This window comes from Oncorhynchus gorbuscha, unplaced genomic scaffold, assembly GCF_021184085.1.
Source record: "Oncorhynchus gorbuscha isolate QuinsamMale2020 ecotype Even-year unplaced genomic scaffold, OgorEven_v1.0 Un_scaffold_1778, whole genome shotgun sequence".
NCBI classification, from domain to species: Eukaryota; Metazoa; Chordata; class Actinopteri; order Salmoniformes; family Salmonidae; genus Oncorhynchus; species Oncorhynchus gorbuscha.
The window spans coordinates 1-24,399 of NW_025746460.1; the positions used below are offsets into that span (position 1 = coordinate 1).

The 24,399-nt window shown below is 43.8% G+C and overlaps 2 protein-coding genes across 3 annotated transcripts; one reads left to right on the forward strand and one right to left on the reverse strand.

Annotated features, from left to right (window-relative positions):
- Positions 1–1,735: 1,735 nt before the first annotated feature.
- Positions 1,736–13,602, reverse strand: LOC124024196 (sodium- and chloride-dependent GABA transporter 2-like). Of its 2 annotated transcripts, none has more exons than XM_046338197.1 (6): positions 13,486–13,602; positions 11,691–11,907; positions 4,254–4,388; positions 2,317–2,457; positions 2,022–2,133; positions 1,736–1,831 (listed from the first exon to the last, which is right to left on the reverse strand). In XM_046338197.1, the coding sequence occupies exons 2-6, from the start codon at positions 11,890–11,892 to the stop codon at positions 1,783–1,785; spliced, it is 639 nt and encodes a 212-aa protein (XP_046194153.1). In that variant the 5' UTR covers positions 11,893–11,907; positions 13,486–13,602; the 3' UTR covers positions 1,736–1,782. The 2 variants fall into 2 exon arrangements, with proteins under 2 accessions (XP_046194153.1, XP_046194152.1); XM_046338196.1 differs by having other exon boundaries at positions 13,490–13,576.
- Positions 13,603–14,782: 1,180 nt separating this feature from the next.
- Positions 14,783–22,387, forward strand: LOC124024200 (protein mono-ADP-ribosyltransferase PARP11-like). The gene is made up of 9 exons (XM_046338199.1): positions 14,783–15,212; positions 15,364–15,485; positions 15,636–15,763; positions 15,935–16,055; positions 16,182–16,257; positions 16,630–16,702; positions 20,411–20,538; positions 20,782–20,933; positions 21,180–22,387. The coding sequence occupies exons 3-9, from the start codon at positions 15,644–15,646 to the stop codon at positions 21,494–21,496; spliced, it is 987 nt and encodes a 328-aa protein (XP_046194155.1). The 5' UTR covers positions 14,783–15,212; positions 15,364–15,485; positions 15,636–15,643; the 3' UTR covers positions 21,497–22,387.
- The last annotated feature ends 2,012 nt before the right edge of the window (positions 22,388–24,399 follow it).

The following is a 24,399-nucleotide window of genomic DNA, read 5'->3' on the forward strand; positions in this document are numbered from 1 at the left end:
CTAACCGTAACCCTAACCGTAACCCTAACCGTAACCTAACCTTAACCCTGGAATAATAACCTAACCGTAACCATTTGGAATTAATACCTAACCGTAACCATTTGGAATGAATACCTAACCGTAACCATTTGGAATGAATACCTAACCGTAACCATTTGGAATGAATACCTAACCGTAACCCTAACCGTAACCCAAACCGTAACCCTAACCGTAACCCTAACCTTAACCCTAACCTTAACCCTAACCGTAACCATTTGGAATGAATACCTAACCTTAACCCTAACCGTAACCATTTGGAATGAATACCTAACCGTAACCATTTGGAATGAATACCTAAACGTAACCATTTGGAATGAATACCTAACCGTAACCATTTGGAATGAATACCTAACCGTAACCATTTGGAATGAATACCTAACCGTAACCATTTGGAATGAATACCTAACCGTAACCCTAACCGTAACCCCGTAACCCGTAACCCAAACCTTAACCCTAACGTAACCATTTGGAACATTTGGAATGAATACCTAACCTTAACCCTAACCTTAACCCTAAACCTAACCATTTAATAAACCTAACCGTAACCCTAACCGTAACCCTAACCGTAACCCTAACCGTAACCCTAACCGTAACCCTAACCGTAACCATTTGGAATGAATACCTAACCGTAACCATTTGGAATGAATACCTAAACGTAACCCTTTTAGTTGTTTCTGTTTTAACCTAGTAACCATGCAGAATTAACCCACTCATCAAATTACGTCAAATCCCAATACCATGACCCTCTATGTACTACATATCATCTTAGACATGGTGTTTTATTTCAGAGATCCTCTCCCCACACAAATCTAACCTAAACAAATTCACAGCGACAGCCGACCGACAGAAAGACACGTGTTCTTTTTGTCACGTTCTGACCTTTATTTCCTGTGTTTTGTATTTAGTTAGTATGGTCAGGGCGTGAGTTGGGTGGGCAGTCTATGTTTGTTTTTCTAGGTTTTGGGAATTTCTATGTGTCGGCCTAGTATGGTTCTCAATCAGAGGCAGGTGTCATTAGTTGTCTCTGATTGAGAATCATACTTAGGTAGCCTGGGTTTCACTGTGTGTTTGTGGGTGATTGTTCCTGTCTCTGTGTTTGCACCAGATAGGACTGTTTTAGGTTTTCTCACGTTTGTTGTTTTTGTTAGTTATCTCATGTGTAGTTTCTTTATAAATTAAAGAACATGAATAACCACCATGCTGCTTTTTGGTCCGCTTCTCTTTCGCCAGAAAACCCTTACACTTTTTCCAACTTTATAGTCTCCATATGGAGCCTCTGCACGAATACAGAGACAAAATAGCATCGGCATGATAGATACAGATGTTCCATTTTCCCCACTTTAGTTTATAAGGTTTTAGTTTAGGCTTTGAACCCCAAAGAAAGGACACATATTGTTCTCATTTAGTAGAAAATGCTTTAGAGTGCTGTTCTCAGCCCATTTCCCAATCCTGCACCACCCGGAAACCCCATCAGGAATGTATCATGTGGGAAGAACCATGGCCTATCACGGAATCACCAGACTAGTCTGACGAAACAACAACACTCAATTTGAACACAAAATAATCCTTGTCGAGCACTCTAATTGGTTGTTTTATGGTTCCCTCCGGGCTGTAATTGGCTAATTTCCCTTACCCGGTGTTCTGCTGGGCCGTTGGGTGGGCCCTATATTGTCTGTCAGCGTGACTCATCATTATCTGTGTGTGTGTGCGTGTGTATTTCAGAAGTTATGATTGGTTTCAAACTTACGCCCAAAACTCCTCCTCAGGAGATGTGATCTTCATGGTTTCATTACTGAAAGAGAAAGAGGGGTTTAAACCAATGAAAAAGCAGTGAGAAATAGCAAAATGAACCACAATACAGTCATCTCAATGTCTGCATGACTGCACCTCATCAACACCCAGTGTATATTCATCAACACCCAGTGTATCTTCATCAACACCCAGTGTATCTGATATCTTCAAAGTACAATAAGGAGGCCTACCTCAACATATTGTAGTCATTATATTCAGTCTGGTTGTGAAGGAAGGACCAGTCTGAGTCCAACTGGGAGAGGTGTGGGTTCAACAACATGGAACTCAAATTATGACAGTTCTCTGTGAGAATGTTAGAGAGAGAGAAAGAGAGAGAGAGAGAGAGAGAGAGAGAGAGAGAGAGAGAGAGAGAGAGAGAGAGAGAGAGAGAGAGAGAGAGAGAGAGAGAGAGAGAGTAAGTATGTGCACATACATACGTGCCCGTGTGTCTATGTCTACGTGTGTGTCTGTGTTCAGTTCTTGTACCAGTATTCCACTCATTGTCACAGGTGGACCAGGGCAGTGGATTCCTGAAGGAGTTGAATAGGTAGAACAGACCCCAGGCTAGCACCACTATGTAATAGATGTTCAAGTACGCCACAATCACTTGGGATGCAATTCCCACTCCTATAGACGGAAAAGCAAAGGCAGGTTAACATTTGATAAGGTGACTGTTCTTTAAATAACTTAGTAACTTAGCACAGTGGTCAAACCATGGATCTGGAGAACTACAGGGCGTGCAGGCTTTTGGTTCAGCCCAGCACTACAATACCTAAATAAACAAACGTGTCATTGAGACTTTGTTAAGTTGAATCGGGAGTGTTAGTACTGGGCTGGAACAAAAGCCTGCTTAATACCTAGCAAATTACAGTTAGATATAGAAAATGTGAAATGTATTTGTTTTCAATCAATGTCTTTGTATACAGCAGCATCTCATGAGTTTAGCCTGAAAGAACACATTTGAATCCCTGTTTTAACTAGCATAAGGCCCGATTCCCAGACACAAATAATGGATAGTCCTGCACTAAAAGGCCATTTTAACGGTTATGAATGTAATCTACGTAATCCCCAAAAGTAATTACTATCATGAACTATAACTAGTAATGCTGCATACTCCAAGAAAGGCTACAATCTCACCTTTCTGGCAAGAATAGTTATACATTGCTGAGGTGTCGTCACTTTTGAAGATACAAGCTGAAGTACACAGTAGAAGTATCATGAAAGTATAAAAATACGAAATATTTTATATTGTGTATTTCCTATTCAATAGAACTGTATGAATATGGCTTGAAATGATACATGCTTTCGAAAATATAATATAATCAAATTATACAACAACTAACTATAAGATTCCACTTTCCTTATAACTGTAAAATACATATTTGTATGTTGAGTGTTAGAGAAAATGTGAATATTTTCTAAAGGTCTCTCTTGATCAAAACGTCTTCCCCCATCGCTACCCCCATCGCTACCCCCATCACTGTGAACGTCTCACTGAGCCCATTTAGAACTTGCCTTTCATCTCGTATCAATCTTGTACGTCTGTTACAAGCAGAAAGTGTTTTTTTGTTTAAAATGTATGAATTATTTTAATTTCCTGTCAATAAATCAATCTCTGAATGTGGTACAGCGACGAAACCCCTCTCTCCTTCTGCGCTACAATGTAAGGACTCCAAGCATATGTGTTGTTAGTGGCTGTGATGTAGGGTTCAGCCTGGAGTTGATGGACAGTCAGAAGAGCGAATAAAATGGTAGGAGGGACACCCCACATATACTCCTGTGTCCGTGAGATTCAGGGCTACTGCTCAATGCAAGCCATTTCAACCTATGCTGCCCACAGATCAATTTATCAGTGAAAATGTCAGTCGGAAACGATACCAGAACCACGCAGGTCCCCAAAACAGGGGACTTGACATCTATTAATAAAGAAGACTGCTACAAGCTCTCACAGTCTCACGTCAAATGTCAAATTTCGAAGCTGTTCCAAATGTCACATTTTTAAGTGTTTAAGGTTAAGTTTAGGCATTAACTCTGTATTTTTAAGGTTAGGCATTAACTCCAGAATACTTAAGGTAAGGGTTAAGGTTTGGGTTACACTTAAAACAAAAATATCAGAAACCACTTTCTTTCTGGATTCGAACATGTTACTTTTGGAACCCAAGGCAGATGCTTACGTCCATCCACAAGGCCCTAGCAAAACTAGCAAAACCAGCAAAACCGAAACCTACTTAAAGGTAACAGCTCTCACTGTTGCCCCTAGTGGCTGGTTTCTACATCATCTCCCGTCATCCTCAGACATGGATGGATGTCGAATATGGACTTGTATCATGGGTGGCCTGACTGGAAGATTCACCATAGGCTAAATCTGTGTCTGGGGAACTGGCCCATTATGTAATAATGTAAGGAGCAGACAGAGTGATCACCTTCGAACATGGGACATATCTTCCTCCAGGCTGTGACCCCGCCCTCGCTGGTGTACTGGCCCAATGCCGTCTCCAGGAAGAACACAGGGATACCACAGAAGAAGAGGAAGACAAAGTACGGGATGAAGAAGACACCTGTGGAGGGTTAAAAACACCAGTGAAGAAGAGTGTTTACTGTATGAAAGGTGTGTTACTATGGTAAATGGTTGAATAGAACAGCAGGAAGGATCCAAGGATTAAGCCATTGAGATGAATGACAAAACATTTTGTGTGAATAGACTAAGGAAATGCTTATTGACATTTCAGTTGTGTGATGATGCGGTATTGCTGTACAGTAGTTAGCACATGTTCTTTAGCTACGAGTCCATGAAAAGAGTTGACAGCTGAATAGATATCCTTCATAAGGAAATGAATGAACTTTCCAGTGGATACAGAGAGCCTTTGAGGCTGCACAAAAGCAATCGCAGGCCTGGTATCCTTTTTTTTTAGGATGCATACATCTTTTGTTGCTCACAGAATATTAGAGGTGAAGCTCCGCTAAGAGTCAACTCCCTCGGGAAACATCTTTCTTATCTCTCTCTCTCTCTCTCTTTCTCTCAATTCAATAAAAAAAAATGTGAACAGTAAATATTACACTCACAAGTTCCAAAAGAATAAAGACATTTCAAATGTCCTATAATGTCTATACTGTATACAGTGTTGTAATGATGTGCAAATAGTTCAAGTCAAAAAGGGAGGAAAAAAATAAGCAACATAAATATGGGTTGTATTTACAATGGCATTTGTTATTCACTGGTTGCTCTTTTCTTGTGGCAACAGGTCACCAATCTTGCAGCTGTGATTGCAGACTGTGGTATTTCACCCAATAGATATGGGAGTTAATCAAAATGTTATTTGTTTTTCGTATTCTTTGTGGGTCTGTGAGGTCTGAGGGAAATATTTGTCTCTAATATGGTCACATATTTGGCAGGAGGTTAGGAAGTGCAGCTCAGTTTCCACCTCATTTTGTGGGCAGTGAGCACACAGCCTGTCTTCTCTTGAGAGCCATGTCTGCCTGCGGCAACCTTTCTCAATGGCAAGGCTATGCTCACTGAGTCTGTACATAGTCAAAGCTTTCCTTAATTTTAGGTCAGTCACAGTGGTCAGGTATTCTGCCGCTGTGTACTCTCTGTGTAGGGTCAAATAGCATTCTAGATTGCTCCCTTTTTTGTTAATTCATTCCAATGTGTCAGGTAATTATCTTTTTGTTTTTTCATGATTTGTTTGAGTCTAATTGTGTTGCTGTCCTGGGGCTCTGTGGGGTCTGTTTGTGTTTGTGAAAAGAGCCCCAGGACCAGCTTGCTTAGGGGACTCTACTCCAGGTTCATCTAATCCCTCTATCTCTCACTTTCTTTCTCTCTCTCTGTCTCTCTCTCACACACACACTCTCTCTCATTCTCTGATGATCAATTACTCTCTCACACACTCTCTCTCATTCTCTGATGATCAATTACTCTCTCACACACTCTCTCTCATTCTCTGATGATCAATTACTCTCTCACACACTCTCTCTCATTCTCTGATGTTCAATTACTCTCTCACACACTCTCTCTCATTCTCTGATGTTCAATTACTCTGTCACTGTCATGTTTTGTCATTTATTATCTTGTCTTGTCCCTGTGCTTCCCATTCTATTCGTTTCCCTCTGCTGGTCTTATTAGGTTCTTTCCCTCTTTCTATCCCTCTCTCTCCCCCTCCCTCTCTCACTCTCTCGCTCTCTCTTCTCTCTATCGTTCCGTTCCTGCTCCCAGCTGTTCCTATTCCCCTAATCAATCATTTAGTCTTCCCACACCTGTTCCCGATCCTTTCCCCTGATTAGAGTCCCTATTTCTTCCTTTGTGTTCCGTTCCTGTCCTGTCGGTTCCTTGTCTAGAATTCACCGTGCTGTGTTTGTGTATCGCCCTGTCGTGTCGTGTTTTCCTCAGATGCTGCGTGGTGAGCAGGTGTCTGAGTCTGTCTGGTTCAAGTGCCTTCCCGAGGCAACCTGCTGTTCACCTGCTGTTCAAGATCGAGTCTCCAGTTTGTCCTCGTCATTTCGAGTGAAAGTTGTGTTTTTTGTTTGTATTTACTTTACTGGATTAAAGACTCTGTTTTCGCCAAGTCGCTTTTGGGTCCTCTTTCACCCGCATGACAGAAGGAACCGACCAAGGAATGGACTCAGCGACTTCAGACGCTCGTTACACTGCCGTCAAGATCCAAGGAGCCATGCTCGGCAGACACGAGCAGGAATTGTCTGCTGCTCGCCATGCCGTGGAGAACCTGGCCGCTCAGGTTTCCGACCTCTCTGGACAGTTCCAGAGTCTACGTCTCGTGCCACCTGTTACTTCCTGGCCTGCCGAGCCTCCAGAACCTAGGGTTAATAACCCACCTTGCTACTCCGGGCAGCCCACTGAGTGCCGCTCCTTTCTCACGCAGTGTGAGATTGTGTTCTCTCTCCAACCCAACACATACTCTATAGAGAGAGCTCGGGTTGCTTACGTCATTTCACTCCTTACTGGCCGGGCTCGAGAATGGGGCACAGCTATCTGGGAGGCAAGGGCTGATTGCTCTAACAAGTTCCAGAACTTTAAAGAGGAGATGATTCGGGTTTTTGACCGTTCAGTTTTTGGTAGGGAGGCTTCTAGGGCCCTGGCTTCCTTATGCCAAGGTGAACGGTCCATAACGGATTATTCTATTGAGTTTCGCACTCTTGCTGCCTCTAGTGAGTGGAACGAGCCGGCGCTGCTCGCTCGTTTTCTGGAGGGACTCCACGCAGTGGTTAAGGATGAGATTCTCTCCCCGGAGGTTCCTTCAGATGTGGACTCTTTGATTGCTCTCGCCATCCGCATAGAACGACGGGTAGATCTTCGTCACCGGGCTCGTGGAAGAGAGCTCGCATCAACGGTGTTTCCCTGCTCCGCATCGCAACCATCTCCCTCCTCTGGCTCAGAGTCTGAGCCCATGCAGCTGGGAGGGATTCACATCTCGACTAAGGAGAGGGAACGGAGGATCACCAACCGCCTGTGCCTCTATTGCGGAGTTGCTGGACATTTTGTTAATTCATGTCCAGTAAAAGCCAGAGCTCATCTGTAAGCGGAGGGCTACAGGTGGGCGCAACTACTCAAGTCTCTCCATCAAGATCCTGTACTACTTTGTCGGTCCATCTACGCTGGACCGGTTCGGGTGCTACATGTAGTGCCTTGATAGACTCTGGGGCTGAGGGTTGTTTCATGGACGAAGCATGGGTTCGGAAACATGACATTCCTTTCAGAGAGTTAGAGAAGCCTACGCCCATGTTCGCCTTAGATGGTAGTCATCTTCCCAGTATCAGATTTGAGACACTACCTTTAACCCTCACAGTATCTGGTAACCACAGTGAGACTATTTCTTTTTTGATTTTTCGTTCACCGTTTACACCTGTTGTTTTGGGTCATCCCTGGCTAGTATGTCATAATCCTTCAATTAATTGGTCTAGTAATTCTATCCTATCCTGGAACGTTTCTTGTCATGTGAAGTGTTTAATGTCTGCCATCCCTCCCGTTTCTTCTGTCCCTACTTCTCAGGAGGAACCTGGCGATTTGACAGGAGTGCCGGAGGAATATCATGATCTGCGCACGGTCTTCAGTCGGTCCCGAGCCAACTCCCTTCCTCCTCACCGGTCGTATGATTGTAGTATTGATCTCCTTCCGGGGACCACTCCTCCTCGGGGTAGACTATACTCTCTGTCGGCTCCCCGAACGTAAGGCTCTCGAGGATTATTTGTCTGTGTCTCTTGACGCCGGTACCATAGTGCCTTCTTCCTCTCCGGCCGGGGCGGGGTTCTTTTGTTAAGAAGAAGGACGGTACTCTGCGCCCCTGCGTGGATTATCGAGGGCTGAATGACATAACGGTTAAGAATCGTTATCCGCTTCCCCTTATGTCATCAGCCTTCGAGATTCTGCAGGGAGCCAGGTGCTTTACTAAGTTGGACCTTCGTAACGCTTACCATCTCGTGCGCATCAGAGAGGGGGACGAGTGGAAACGGCGTTTAACACTCCGTTAGGGCATTTTGAGTACCGGGTTCTGCCGTTTGGTCTCGCCAATGCACCAGCTGTTTTTCAGGCATTAGTTAATGATGTTCTGAGAGACATGCTGAACATCTTTGTTTTTGTCTATCTTGACGATATCCTGATTTTTTCTCCGTCACTCGAGATTCATGTTCAGCACGTTCGACGTGTTCTACAGCGCCTTTTAGAGAATTGTCTCTACGTAAAGTCTGAGAAGTGCTCTTTTCATGTCTCCTCCGTTACTTTTCTCGGTTCCGTTATTTCCGCTGAAGGCATTCAGATGGATTCCGCTAAGGTCCAAGCTGTCAGTGATTGGCCCGTTCAAGGTCACGTGTCGAGTTGCAGCGCTTTTTAGGTTTCGCTAATTTCTATCGGCGTTTCATTCGTAATTTCGGTCAAGTTGCTGCCCCTCTCACAGCTCTTACTTCTGTCAAGACGTGTTTTAAGTGGTCCGGTTCCGCCCAGGGGAGCTTTTGATCTTCTAAAAGAACGTTTTACGTCCGCTCCTATCCTCGTTACTCCTGACGTCACTAGACAATTAATTGTCGAGGTTGACCTTCAGAGGTAGGCGTGGGAGCCATTCTATCCCAGCGCTTCCAGTCTGACGATAAGGTTCATCCTTGCGCTTATTTTTCTCATCGCCTGTCGCCATCTGAGCGCAACTATGATGTGGGTAACCGTGAACTGCTCGCCATCCGCTTAGCCCTAGGCGAATGGCGACAGTGGTTGGAGGGGCGACCGTTCCTTTTGTCGTTTGGACAGACCATAAGAACCTTGAGTACATCCGTTCTGCCAAACGACTTAATGCCCGTCAAGCTCGTTGGGCGTTGTTTTTCGCTCGTTTCGAGTTTGTGATTTCTTACCGTCCGGGTAGCAAGAACACCAAGCCTGATGCCTTATCCCGTCTGTTTAGTTCTTCTGTGGCTTCTACTGATCCCGAGGGGATTCTTCCTTATGGGCGTGTTGTCGGGTTAACAGTCTGGGGAATTGAAAGACAGGTTAAGCAAGCACTCACGCACACTGCGTCGCCGCGCGCTTGTCCTAGTAACCTCCTTTTCGTTCCTGTTTCCACTCGTCTGGCTGTTCTTCAGTGGGCTCACTCTGCCAAGTTAGCTGGTCATCCCGGTGTTCGAGGCACTCTTGCGTCTATTCGCCAGCGCTTTTGGTGGCCGACTCAGGAGCGTGACACGCGCCGTTTCGTGGCTGCTTGTTCGGACTGCGCGCAGACTAAGTCGGGTAACTCTCCTCCTGCCGGTCGTCTCAGACCGCTCCCCATTCCTTCTCGACCATGGTCTCACATCGCCCTAGACTTCATTACCGGTCTGCCTTTGTCTGCGGGGAAGACTGTGATTCTTACGGTTGTCGATAGGTTCTCTAAGGCGGCACATTTCATTCCCCTCGCTAAACTTCCTTCCGCTAAGGAGACGGCACAAATCATTATCGAGAATGTATTCAGAATTCATGGCCTCCCGTTAGACGCCGTTTCAGACAGAGGCCCGCAATTCACGTCACAGTTTTGGAGGGAGTTCTGTCGTTTGATTGGTGCGTCCGTCAGTCTCTCTTCCGGGTTTCATCCCCAGTCTAACGGTCAAGCAGAGAGGGCCAATCAGACGATTGGTCGCATACTACGCAGCCTTTCTTTCAGAAACCCTGCGTCTTGGGCAGAACAGCTCCCTGGGCAGAATACGCTCACAATTCGCTTCCTTCGTCTGCTACCGGGTTATCTCCGTTTCAGAGTAGTCTGGGTTACCAGCCTCCTCTGTTCTCATCCCAGCTTGCCGAGTCCAGCGTTCCCTCCGCTCAAGCGTTTGTCCAACGTTGTGAGCGCACCTGGAAGGAGGGTGAGGTCTGCACTTTGCCGTTACAGGGCACAGACTGTGAGAGCCGCCAATAAACGCAGGATTAAGAGTCCAAGGTATTGTTGCGGCCAGAGAGTGTGGCTTTCCACTGCAACCTTCCTCTTACGACAGCTTCTCGTAAGTTGACTCCGCGGTTCATTGGTCCGTTCCGTGTCTCCCAGGTCGTCAATCCTGTCGCTGTGCGACTCTTCTTCCGCGACATCTTCGTCGCGTCCATCCTGTCTTCCATGTCTCCTGTGTCAAGCCCTTTCTTCGCACCCCCGTTCGTCTTCCCTCCCCCCTCCCGTCCTTGTCGAGAGCGCACCTATTTACAAGGTACATAAGATCATGGACATGCGTTCTCGGGACGGGGTCACCAATACTTAGTGGATTGGGAGGGTTACGGTCCTGAGGAGAGGAGTTGGGTTCCGTCTCGGGGACGTGCTGGACCGTTCACTCATTGATGATTTCCTCCGTTGCCGCCAGGATTCCTCCTCGAGTGCGCCAGGAGGCGCTCGGTGAGTGGGGGGTACTGTCATGTTTTGTCATTTATTATCTTGTCTTGTCCCTGTGCTTCCCATTCTATTCGTTTCCCTCTGCTGGTCTTATTAGGTTCTTTCCCTCTTTCTATCCCTCTCTCTCCCCCTCCCTCTCTCACTCTCTCGCTCTCTCTTCTCTCTATCGTTCCGTTCCTGCTCCCAGCTGTTCCTATTCCCCTAATCAATCATTTAGTCTTCCCACACCTGTTCCCGATCCTTTCCCCTGATTAGAGTCCCTATTTCTTCCTTTGTGTTCCGTTCCTGTCCTGTCGGTTCCTTGTCTAGAATTCACCGTGCTGTGTTTGTGTATCGCCCTGTCGTGTCGTGTTTTCCTCAGATGCTGCGTGGTGAGCAGGTGTCTGAGTCTGTCTGGTTCAAGTGCCTTCCCGAGGCAACTCACACACTCTCTCTCATTCTCTGATGATCAATTACTCTCTCATTCTCTGATGATCAATTACTCTCTCACACACTCTCTCTCATTCTCTGATGTTCAATTACTGTTCTCACACACTCTCTCTCATTCTCTGATGTTCAATTACTCTCTCATTCTCACACTCTCTCTCTCATTCTCTGATGTTCAATTACTCTCTCACACACTCTCTCTCATTCTCTGATGTTCAATTACTCTCTCACACACTCTCTCTCATTCTCTGATGTTCAATTACTCTCTCACACACTCTCTCTCATTCTCTGATGTTCAATTACTCTCTCACACCAACACACCAGCTGTCTTTCTTTCTGATGTTCAATTACTCTCTCACACCCTCTCATTCTCTGATGTTCAATTACTCTCTCACACCAACACACCAGCTGTCTTTCTTTCGTTCTTTCTTTCTCTCCCTGCTCTGTTCAGGCTATTCCAAAGGGCTGCACATGGGTCAACATCCTGTAAATATGACCAAACCCTTCATTGGTTTCAGTGCTTTCAGACCATGGTATTGTAATCCTACTGCTTATTCTGACAGTCAATAGATGGAGAGGTGCTGGTTTACTTACCTCCTCCGTTCTTGTAGCACAGATAAGGGAAGCGCCATACGTTGCCCAGGCCAATGATCTCACCAGCCATGGAGAGCAAGAATTCAGTCTTGTTGGCCCACTTGCCCCTCTCCTGCAGAACCGCATCCTCGGGGCTCCGTTTCTGGGCCTCTGAGTCCACTGGTCCTCCTGGAGTGGTCCCTCCAACCATCTCCTCTTCCATGTTCACTCACTTTCTCTTAAATTCCAAATGCTTTATTGGCAGGACATTTTGTAGATATTGCCAAAGCTCTCTCTTTCTCTCTCATGCTCTTTATTACTCACTCTCACGCATGAACTAACACATCTTTTCTCCTCCTTTCTTTCTTTCTTTCTTTCTTTCTTTCTTTCTTTCTTTCTTTCTTTCTTTCTTTCTCTCTCTTCTCTCTCTCTGGAAGGTTTGTGAATCGCTTCCTTTTAGGTGGTTGTAGAATTTAATGGCTCTCTCTCTTCTCTCTCTCTCTCTCTCTCTCTCTCTCTCTCTAGATTCTCTCAATCTCTCTCTCTCTCTCTCTCTCTCTCTCTCTCTCTCTCTCTCTCTCTCTCTCTCTCTCTCTCTCTCTCAGTCTCTCTCTCTCTCAGTCTCTCTCTCTCTCTCTGTCTCTGTTTCTCTGTCTCTCACTCTCTGTCTGTCTCTTTCTCGCCCTCTCTATGTGTCTCTCTCTCGCCCTCTCTCTGTGTCTCTGTCTGTCTGTCTGTCTGTCTGTCTGTCTGTCTGTCTGTCTGTCTGTCTGTCTCTCTCTCTCTCTCTCTGTCTCTCTCTCTCTCTCTGTCTGTCTGTCTGTCTGTCTCTGTCTCTCTCTCTCTCTCTCTCTCTCTCTCTCTCTCTCTCTCTCTCACTCTGTCTCTGTCTCTCTCTGTCTCTCTCTCTCTCTGTCTGTCTCTCTCTCGCCCTCTCTCTGTCTCTCTCTCAGTCTCTCTCTCTCTCTCTGTCTGTCTGTCTCTCTGTCTGTCTGTCTGTCTGTCTGTCTGTCTGTCTGTCTGTCTGTCTGTCTGTCTGTCTGTCTCTGTCTGTCTGTCTGTCTGTCTGTCTGTCTGTCTGTCTGTCTGTCTGTCTGTCTGTCTGTCTGTCTGTCTGTCTGTCTGTCTGTCTGTCTCTCTCTCTCTCTCTCTCTCTCTCTCTCTCTCTCTCTCTCTCTCTCTCTCTCTCTCTCTCTCTCTCTCTCACACACACACACACACACATTCCTCCCGTCTCTCTCTTTCTTCCGCTCTCCCTCTCATTGTTAAATCTGGTGCGGACTCCGTGTTTACATCTTCTGTTACTCAGAGGCTCTCTTCAACACAATATGTCCCAATCAAGACAGATTAAGTCTTTGTTCTGTTAGAGAGCCTGCGGCTTTATCCTAAGGCAGACATTCTACTCCTCCTAGGATACTAACATTTATGACTAGGCTATTTGTTTGCTTAGTTATGCAATCAGTCATAGCCTATCTGCACAAATGTATGAAAAACAAGATAATAATTGATTGTTTTAGATATCCACAAGACATTGAAGTTAAGGTGTTTTCCCATTAAGCACATTTCCTCCATGGATTATGTGCAGTAATGTACAATACAGCAATGCAATACAATCATGCAGATGCAGACTGGCTGTTTAGCTTGAACTTCTATTTAGGCATATGCTAAAATCCAAAGTTTGCCATTTATTTGTTTGAGAAAAAGGATTCATGCATGCAAGAAGAAAAAGGTGAGTAAGCACTATCATTTCTGTGAATCCTCCATGTGTTAAGCACAATCATTCAATTATGCATGCAAAATATATCTTACAACTCACCCACTATTTTAATGCAGTAGATCCTGCTTTTCCACACAGCTGGTAGGAGTCAATGAAGCAGTTCCTTTGGCTGCACAGATAGAGGGTCTTTGGAAAGAATGTTGAAGTGGGAGTAGGGGCGTGTCTACAAACTCCAAAGCCTTCACATGGTATTGAACTGAACCAGGATGCGAGCCTATAACAGCTATGTAGAATGATACAGTAAAACAGCCTACCATTGTGGAGGACCATTGTATATGTGGAAGAGAGTTGACATGTCCACCAGTTTAACAAAAAATGTATTCAACTAAATCATTTAAATTAAACTTTTTTATTATTTGTTTTGCATTTGGCTATCCTATCCTATTTCATAATGTGTTGAATAACAAAGAATAAAGTAGAGACAATGTATTTCAATCCCTCAGTCAGACTCGCTGGAATGTCTGGAATTCTTGTCATAATAAGGGCTGATGATTGTTTGTGATAGACCTAAAGTAAATACAATTGCTTTTCAAATAGCACCATCACAACATAAGTAATTTAGATATGTTTATTCCATACATTAATTCACCTGTTGTGCACTTTCTTCATAATGTATATATATATTTTAATTGCCAGGCAGGGAGCGACTGTTCATACTGTATATGGTGCTTTCAAGACGAATGGGAATAGGAAAAATAATAGGTAAAATCATGACGTAGGTGGTCTTCGGGTCGGAAAGTGGGAGCTCTAGAAAGAGGTCAGAGTTGCCGACATGGGGTGTGTTAGTAAATTCCCCCTTGGCGTTTGTAAATTCCAAGCATTGTCAGATTGTCCATTCGTAAATTCAGAGCGTTTTGCTCTCTGAACGTTCAGAGCGCACACTGGACGTTCTGGCCGAGGAATAGGGTTGATCCAAGCCTTCTGACCTCACAACGGCAGTCAAGCACCCATGCTAGCATGCTAGCTACTTACAGACATAAACGACACCTCACTCTGACCATTTTTCTTGCTCTAACCGAGCTTTTTAGTCCGTGTTCATGTTATCCAGAGCGTTGGTGACTGTAACTGTGCTGCTGGCAACAATTTAATTACGCTTTTTTTTGCCAAGGTTTACTGAAACGGCATATTCAACAGGGTGTTGAGCGTTAGTAAATTCATCAGTTATTCTGCGCTCTGGCACACAGACGAGAGTGCTCTGAAATCGAAGTAGATAGCCAGAGCAAATTTACAAACGCACCCCATGAAATTACGAGTTATATGACCTTCAAAACGATTTTGTTCACAGTAGGAGCTCGTTTGGTTCGAGTTCCCAGTTGTCTGGAATGCACTGAAGTAGGAACTCGGGGAGATGATTCTAGGAAAATGTCGTTATTTTTGTTATTAACTAAAAAGCGAAATATGTGTTAATCTTGTTGTAACAAATACATAAGATACATTTCAATTCAAGGAACCAATTTACGCCTAGAGGTAAATTGTTTTGGAACATGTTTGTTCCTGACGCGGCATCATACCTCAGTGGGAGCGACTTGGCATTATGACGTGCACTGTGACGTTTTTTTTGCTACCAGGAAACGAATGTAAACAATCGGAAGAGAAACGCGAAAGCATTCGCATAATTCTACAAAAAAAATCTCTCGATGCTGGGTGCTAAATACGATTTTGCAGCACTGGGCGAAATGGGGTTAGCTGGAATATATGATTGCCAATTCTAGAAAAGGTTTAACGCAGTAGCTAGGACTGAGGCAGGCTAATCGCTCGATAAACCGGTAAGATAGCCTGCTATATTTCATGCTAGTAGCTAGTTATATTTCCTATAGAATATATATATATATATTATATATATATACCCGATGTGATAAACATATTGCTGTGTTTGATAGCAGCTTAGTGAGTTGTGTTCTTCTATTTTACATGTAGACACACATCCACTTCGGGGTGCAGAGAATTTGCAACAAGCTGATGACATGTCGGCAGACTGTTCTTCTGCCAACCAGGAAGAACCTAATGCTGTTGTTGGAAACATATTGGTGCAGTTATAGGTATTGTTCATAGATGCAAGCAAATTACCGAGAAATATGAGAACAGATATTTAAAAATAAGAAATGTCATGCTGAAGATAAACCTAGCATACTCCTCATCCACTATCCATTATAAGCCAATGCAATGACATTGTATACTGCTCTTCCCAGGTCCAGGCATGTTTGCCATAAGGGCACCTGAGGAGGAGTCCTCAGAGATGGTGGAGGAGATGGACACGTCAGAGGCTGTCTGGTGCTGGTATTACCTAGCTGAATGTGGAGTGTGGCACATGTTTGAGGTACAGGACATATAACTCCACCTATGCATTCCTCATAAATCCATCCTCTTACTTGATCTATTGATCCATTCCTTCATTATTCCATCCCTCCATCCATTGCATCCATCCACCCATCCCCTCACTCACTCTACCCATCCCAGTCTCATTTGCAATTTCTTCTGCTTGTGGCAGATTGATCCAAGTGCTGCATGCTCTGTGACCAGTGAGCAGATAGAACAGAATTACAGCAGGAATCAACACGGTGTCATGGAGTTTTACACCGCCAAGTACACCTACAGACTGGACTTCTCAGGTACCAAGAACACTACAGTATTGGCACACATCTATACAGTATCATTTACAATCATTGGATATGTTGGAGTCCGTCTCTAATTGGCTGATCTTTGTTACCTGTTTGTCTTTGTTGTTTCACAACCAGTCATGAAGCAGATCAATGTCACAACCGGGAAACAACGGCCAATCAAACGGGCATTCCACTCTGCCACTGGCTTTAGGTGAGTCTGAGCTGTACCGATGGGGTCACCCACGGGCATGTAGCTGTATAAATAACTCAGACATGCAGGTAGCCCACAGGCCTGTAACTATATAACTAAGAAATACAGAGTTCTGAGTGCTCTCCATTGGCTCTGTGGTCAGTTTCACTTCCTGAAGCTTACTTCCCGGAGCTTACTTTAGTCTAGTTGTGGGTTTAGAAGCATCACCTGTTATATCGTTAAACCTTATGCATGTTGTGCTACATTTTGGGTGAAAATAAAAGGATGTGTAACTAAGGGCATTGACATAATAACCACCCAGCAGTTGGACCCAGGCCTGACCTGTACCGTATGTGTCTGAGTTGTGTATATGCATCTGTCACCCTCGCCCAGGTTCATTTGTGATAATCTGGCCCTGCCGGTGCCCTGCCACTGGGAGAGAATAAATACAGACGAGCCTTATCAGGTAAGGGAAAATTATGTGTGTGGACAATATGCTGTGTGGCTACATGCCCGTGGGTGACCCCATCGGTACCTCTTTCAGACAGAGAGCTTTACCCGTCTTTTGCCGGTTCAGGTTACTATCTGAATGGGGCAGGGGTAGAAATACCGGTAACTCCTAACCAGCATGTTACCTGCTCAAGACCTAGTCATTACCTGCTCAAGACCTAGTCATGTTACCTGCTCAAGACCTAGTCATGTTACCTGCTCAAGACCTAGTCATGTTACCTGCTCAAGACCTAGTCATGTTACCTGCTCAAGACATAGTCATTACCTGCTCAAACCTAGTCATGTTATCTGCTCAAACCTAGTCATGTTATCTGCTCAAGACCTAGTCATGTTATCTGCTCAAGACCTAGTCATTACCTGCTCAAGACCTAGTCATGTTATCTGCTCAAGACCTAGTCATTACCTGCTCAAGACCTAGTCGCTATCTGCTCAAAACCTAGTCGTTATCTGCTCAAGACCTAGTCATGTTATCTGCTCAAAACCTAGTCGTTATCTGCTCAAGACCTAGTCGTTATCTGCTCAAGACCTAGTCATTACCTGCTCAAGACCTAGTCATGTTATCTGCTCAAGACCTAGTCGCTATCTGCTCAAAACCTAGTCGTTATCTGCTCAAGACCTAGTCATGTTACCTGCTCAAGACCTAGTCATGTTACCTGCTCAAGACCTAGTCATGTTACCTGCTCAAGACCTAGTCATGTTACCTGCTCAAGACCTAGTCATGTTACCTGCTCAAGACCTAGTCATGTTACCTGCTCAAGACCTAGTCATGTTACCTGCTCAAGACCTAGTCATGTTACCTGCTCAAGACCTAGTCATGTTACCTGCTCAAGACCTAGACATGTTACCTGCTCAAGACCTAGTCATGTTACCTGCTCAAGACATAGTCATTACCTGCTCAAGACCTAGTCATGTTATCTGCTCAAGACCTAGTCATGTTATCTGCTCAAGACCTAGTCATTACCTGCTCAAGACCTAGTCGCTATCTGCTCAAGACCTAGTCGCTATCTGCTCAAGACCTAGTCGTTATCTGCTCAAGACCTAGTCATTACCTGCTCAAGACCTAGTCATGTTACCTGCTCAAGACCTAGTCATGTTACCTGCTCAAGACAAGACCTAGTCATGTTACCTGCTCAAGACCTAGTCATGTTATCTGCTCAAGACCTAGTCATGTTATCTGCTCAAGACCTAGTCATTACCTGCTCAAGACCTAGTCGCTATCTGCTCAAGACCTAGTCGCTATCTGCTCAAGACCTAGTCGTTATCTGCTCAAGACCTAGTCATTACCTGCTCAAGACCTAGTCATTACCTGCTCAAGACCTAGTCATGTTACCTGCTCAAGACATAGTCATTACCTGCTCAAGACCTAGTCATGTTATCTGCTCAAGACCTAGTCATGTTACCTGCTCAAGACCTAGTCATGTTATCTGCTCAAGACCTAGTCATGTTATCTGCTCAAGACCTAGTCGCTATCTGCTCAAGACCTAGTCATGTTCCTGCTCAAGACCTAGTCATGTTCCTGCTCAAGACCTAGTCGCTATCTGCTCAAGACCTAGTCATGTTCCTGCTCAAGACCTAGTCATGTTCCTGCTCAAGACCTAGTCATGTTCCTGCTCAAGACCTAGTCGCTATCTGCTCAAGACCTAGTCATGTTCCTGCTCAAGACCTAGTCGCTATCTGCTCAAGACCTAGTCATGTTCCTGCTCAAGACCTAGTCATGTTCCTGCTCAAGACCTAGTCGCTATCTGCTCAAGACCTAGTCATGTTCCTGCTCAAGACCTAGTCATTACCTGCTCAAGACCTAGTCGCTATCTGCTCAAGACCTAGTCATGTTCCTGCTCAAGACCTAGTCATGTTACCTGCTCAAGACCTAGTCATGTTACCTGCTCAAGACCTAGTCATGTTCCTGCTCAATACCTAGTCATGTTACCTGCTCAAGACCTAGTCATGTTACCTGCTCAAGACCTAGTCATGTTATCTGCTCAAGACCTAGTCATGTTCCTGCTCAAGACCTAGTCATTACCTGCTCAAGACCTAGTCATGTTCCTGCTCAATACCTAGTCATGTTACCTGCTCAAGACCTAGTCATGTTACCTGCTCAATACCTAGTCATGTTCCTGCTCAAGACCTAGTCGCTATCTGCTCAAGACCTAGTCATGTTCCTGCTCAAGACCTAGTCATGTTCCTGCTCAAGACCTAGTCGCTATCTGCTCAAGACCTAGTCATGTTCCTGCTCAAGACCTAGTCATTACCTGCTCAAGACCTAGTCGCTATCTGCTCAAGACCTAGTCATGTTCCTGCTCAAGACCTAGTCATGTTACCTGCTCAAGACCTAGTCATGTTACCTGCTCAAGACCTAGTCATGTTCCTGCTCAATACCTAGTCATGTTACCTGCTCAAGACCTAGTCATGTTACCTGCTCAAGACCTAGTCATGTTATCTGCTCAAGACCTAGTCATGTTCCTGCTCAATACCTAGTCATTACCTGCTCAAGACCTAGTCATGTTCCTGCTCAATACCTAGTCATGTTACCTGCTCAAGACCTAGTCATGTTACCTGCTCAATACCTAGTCATGTTACCTGCTCAAGACCTAGTCATGTTACCTGCTCAAGACCTAGTCATGTTATCTGCTCAATGCCTAGTCATGTTACCTGCTCAAGACCTAGTCATGTTACCTGCTCAAGACCTAGTCATGTTACCTGCTCAAGACCTAGTCATGTTCCCTTTATAAGTAGAGTAATACATGCTTATGACATGTCTTATAATGCATTATACCTGTCAGTGTTCAACTGATATTCAGAGACATGACGTTGCCACGAGTAGCACTGCAGATGTTGCAGATGAGCGCGGTGCAAGATGATGCACTGACAGGGTATCACAGTATATCTGCCCATGTGCAGGGCGGCACGTCAATCTTCTACAACGTGATCGCTGTGGGACAACAGTGGAGAGGTTTCGCCTTGCACTTCAATTCTCTTAGTTGTTGTGGAAATCGGCCCGATATTTATTTTTACTTTCTTTATTGCTGACTACCTTTATAGGCCAAGTGCAGTCGAAAACATGTTTTCCTGTATTTTGAATATATTTCAACACTATGAGGTTGGAATAATACTGTAAAATTACGATAATGCCCTTTTAGTGTAAGAACTGTTTGAAAAGACCGCCTGAAATTTCTGCCTATTTTGGTGGGAGGGAGTTTTGGCCTTCCTGGTGACATCACCAGGTGAAAAATATGTTAATAGACCAATAAGAAAGAGAGTTCCAAATCTCTCTGCCAGTAGCAGCTAGTTTTCAGTTTTCCCCTCTGTACTCAGACCACTTCCAGACATTCCTAGCACAATTCTTGCTTGAGAAATGTATCTTTGCTAAGAAGCTATTTTTGTTTATTTTTGACCATATTAATAGAAAATCCACAGTAAGGTACTTATTTGTTTTCCAGAAAATTTGATTTGATATTGAGATAAAAACAGCTTTATTGGACCTTTAAGTAAAGTGTTATCAATGTATCTACCTACTCCATGACTCTCTTTAGCCAGTTTGTTTCTTTCTATCTAAAACACTGTGTGTCATTGATTTGCAGTATACCCATGTCTGATTGACTATTCTCTTTCAGCTTGTAGAATTAGGAATTAGAAAAGCAGTAATTTAATAGGATCTTTATTTCAGCTCGTCTCATTGGCCAGAGATACTTATGAATTCAAGGAAGTGGTCAGACTCTATGAAAGGACCATGTGTCACCCTATCAAATCTATTCAGAGGATACAGAACCTGGATCTGTGGGAGTTCTTTTGCAGGTAGAGCTGTGTGTGTGTGTGTGTGTGTGTGTGGTATTATAAGGTATTATAATGATGTTAGTATAGTTTAGTATCTAAATTATTTTGATGATAGCACCTAGAATCCCAGTTTGGAATGATGGTTTGAATTAGATAGGTAGACCTTTTTCGATAACTTCTTAGAGATATTTTGGTTGGAAAACATGCTTAACCTAAATGCTGAGACTGATCAATGCTTTTGTGTTTTTACCCCAATTACTAAAGGAAAAAACAACAATTGCGCAAGATAAAGCGAGTTGTGGACATTGAGGAGAAAATGTTATTTCATGGCACAGGCCACAGCAACGTGCAGGCTATATGCACATATAACTTTGACTGGCGGCTAACTGGGAGCCATGGGGACGTCTATGGCAGAGGTAGATTCCACTTGTTGTGCCATGAAATCCTAACTTTCTCACAATTTCACGGTTTTCCAAAAATCCCGGTTAGAGTATTCCTGGATTTCCTGCTTATTCCTGTCTATTCCTGCCTGATTCCAATAATCTTCCAACTTTGATTTCTGGAAAACCTGGGAATTTTGTCAAAGTTCCCAGAATTTTGCAACAGTAGTTTCAACTGTTCAAACATAGCATTCTAATACTGTCCTTCCCATCATTTCTCAGGGAGTTATTTCGCCCGAGACGCGAAGTATTCTAGCAAATTCTGCCTTACGACGGGGAAACATAACTTTGCCTTGCAGAAGCACGGACTAGCCCCGCCGATATTTTCAAGCGAGCCTCCATATAAGACCATGTTCCTGGCCAGAGTGCTGGTCGGCGAGTCCACGTTAGGCAATCCGCTGTTCTGCCGACCGCCATCCAAGGACATGAGCTACAGCAACTTCTTTGACAGCTGTGTGGACGACCTCGCCAACCCAAAGATCTACGTCATCTTCGACTGCAACCAGATTTACCCAGAGTATCTCATTGAGTTCTACTGACGCCTATGGGGTGATCAGGGACGTTATCACACAATGTACAGGGGTGGAGTTTTTTTCTTCCCAGGACGGGATTGGGATTCAGAGACATCAGGGGAGGGGGTCGAGAGAGGAGGGACTTAATGGACGCCCATGATGACTTCCCGCTGTTTGATTCAAGGCCTGACTGGGACTTGGATCATAAGATGTGCCTTAATGGATTACTATGGCAGAACAAGGAAGACCATACAAGAGGACTATGTTTCTATAAAAGCTGTAGAGTTCGTAAAGAGTGGTTTGTCTATTTACTATGTTTAGAGACTTGTGGGTCGGAGAGGGCGAGAGGTGGCGTCTTTGAGAAACAGAAAAGTAACTGCACACTGTTTGAGCGTTCCCGAAATGGATTAGCAATGTTTCAAGGCAGGATCACCTTGTGTTGTCGAAACGTTGTGAATACGTTTCGGGAGCGTTCTAACAGTGTGCAGGTATTCTTTTTTCTTTTCCTTTGACTGTTTGGGTCCAACATGACCATAGTCAAACAAAGCTAAAAAGTGCAACACACTTCTAATGAGGATGTAGACTGAATAACTACTTTGGTGGCCAGGATGCAATAACTCACTATTACAAGTGAAGTCGCCAACATAAAGTAAACAAATGTTTGACTTGCCCTACTCCTGTATACAAGGACCTGATTTCATAGATAGACATTGAATAAGTAGGTATATCCAAACGTTTGACTGGTACTGTGTATAAGGGATATATTCATTGTAACTGTACAGTAATCTGCTCATGTAATATTTTCTACATTGTAGAATAATAGTGAAGACATCAAATCTATGAAATAACACATGGAATCATGTATTAACCAAATAAGTGTTAAACAAATCAAAATATATTTTAGATTATTCTAAGTAGCCACCCTTTGCCTTGATGACAGCTTTGCACACTTTTGGCATTCTCTCAACCAGCTTCATGAGGAATCCTTTTCCAACAGTCTTGAAGGAGTTCCCACATGTGCTGAGCATTTGTTGGCTGATTTTCCTTTACTCTGTGGTCCAACTCATCTCAAACCATCTCCATTGGGTTGAGGTTGGGTGATTGTGGAGGCCAGGTCACCTGATGCAGCACTCTATCACTCTCCTTCTTGGTCAAATAGCCCTTATACAGTCATTGTCCTGTTAAAAACAAACAATCATCCCACTAAGCCCAAACCTGATGGGATGGCGTATCGCTGCAGAATGCTGTGGTAGCCATGCTGGTTAAGTGTGACTTGAATTCTAAATAAATCACAGACCGTGTCACCAGGAATGCACCATCACACCTCCTCCTCCATGCTTCACGGTGAGAACCACACATGCAGAGATCATCCGTTCACGTAGCGCTTGATGGTTTTTGTGACTGCACTTGAAGAAACTTTAAAAGTTCATCATGTCTTAAAGTAATGATGGACTATCGTTTCTCGTTGCTTATTTGAGCTGTTTATGCCATAATATGGACTTGTCACAACACAACTGATTGTCTCAAATGCGTTAAGAAGGAATTAAATTCCACAAATGAACTTTTAACCAGGCACACCTGTTCATTGAAATGCATTCCAGGTGACAACCTCATGAAACTGGTTGAAAAGGATTCCTCATGAAGCTGGTTGAGAGAATGCCAAAAGTGTACAAAGCTGTCAAGGCAAAGAGTGGCTACTTTGAAGAATCTCAATTATAAAATATATTTGGATTTGTTTAACACTTATTTGGTTACTGCATCATTCCATGTGTGTTATTTGATAGTTTTGAGGTCTTCACTATTATTATACAATGTAGAAAATAGTCAAAATAAAGAAAACCCTTGAATGAGTAGGTGTATCCAAACTTTTGACTGGTTCTGTATATATAACAAATATAGTTACCAAAGAAATTGGAATTCTAGAAAAACTAGATAGATTTCACATAGAGTTGCTCCAATTCTAACTGAACAGACAATGCAAATACTGCAGTTGTACTATCACATCATATCATGCATGAGGCTTATAGTCAGCTCGTCTCTGTGTACTGTACTGTTGCAGATGCATTTTCTAAATGAAAGCTAGGATATAGGCCTAGCTAGTGTTGCTAAGCTAAGAAACTGGATGAATCTCTTTGGGGACCGTTTGTACAAGTCAAGTGATTGATTGCCTGAGTTAATTGAGGCCAAGACCTTTGGCCAAGATGGCTTTTAAAGGCCAATATGTCTTAAAATCTACTGCTTTCTCCTTCACCGCTATTGGTACCACGATCTGACAATGCAGTAGGCTACCTGTGTATGTGTACTGTATGTAGTTGATATATGCATGATAAGCACTCTCTTACCCCTTAAACAATCTACCTCCCTCATTCTGCACATTGTACATTGTTCAAGAAGGAAATATCCCATGAAGATGTTCTTGAGCTGAATTAAAATGGTCTTTCCTCTTAATGAGAGGGTGTCAAACTATGTCATAATGACAGTATTTTCGTGTTCATTTAAAGTCATGAAATGTTGGTCAGTACTTCATGCTTTGATGTATAAACTTGATATGGGCTTGATTTAGGCCTACCGTTGTAATACACTGTAAATAAACAAAAATGTTATATGTGTATGTTTACCGGAGCGAGTCATGTTGAATGCAAGGTGGGCATTATTTTATCTATCTATTTCCTGCAAATACTGACCAAGGATCATTGAAGGTTAAGCGATAGGGAAACAATGGAGGGAAATGAAATGCTGAGTGCATCTAAATGGCCACATGGCTGCAGTGCAACACAAGATTACACCATACATTTCTGTTCAATCGTATTTGACTTTCAAATGTTGTTGAGGCATTGGATTGACTGATATCCCCTCAGATATGATATAACCATGCCTCAAAACTTAAGAGCATTTCATATGAAGTCATTGTGAGTTAGTCTTTGTTCTTT

Bases quoted from the DNA above. Each gene is read 5' to 3' on its own strand.
- LOC124024196 (XM_046338197.1), bottom strand. From the start codon at position 11,892: ATGGAAGAGGAGATGGTTGGAGGGACCACTCCAGGAGGACCAGTGGAC. The intron at 2,134-2,316 runs GTACAAGAACTG...ACATTCTCACAG, and splicing joins TGACAATGAGTGGAATACTG to AGAACTGTCATAATTTGAGT. The intron at 1,832-2,021 runs GTAGGCCTCCTT...TTTCTCTTTCAG, and splicing joins AATGACTACAATATGTTGAG to TAATGAAACCATGAAGATCA.
- LOC124024200 (XM_046338199.1), top strand. From the start codon at position 15,644: ATGTTTGCCATAAGGGCACCTGAGGAGGAGTCCTCAGAGATGGTGGAG. The intron at 16,258-16,629 runs GTGAGTCTGAGC...ACCCTCGCCCAG, and splicing joins CACTCTGCCACTGGCTTTAG to GTTCATTTGTGATAATCTGG. The intron at 16,703-20,410 runs GTAAGGGAAAAT...TCTTTATTTCAG, and splicing joins ATACAGACGAGCCTTATCAG to CTCGTCTCATTGGCCAGAGA.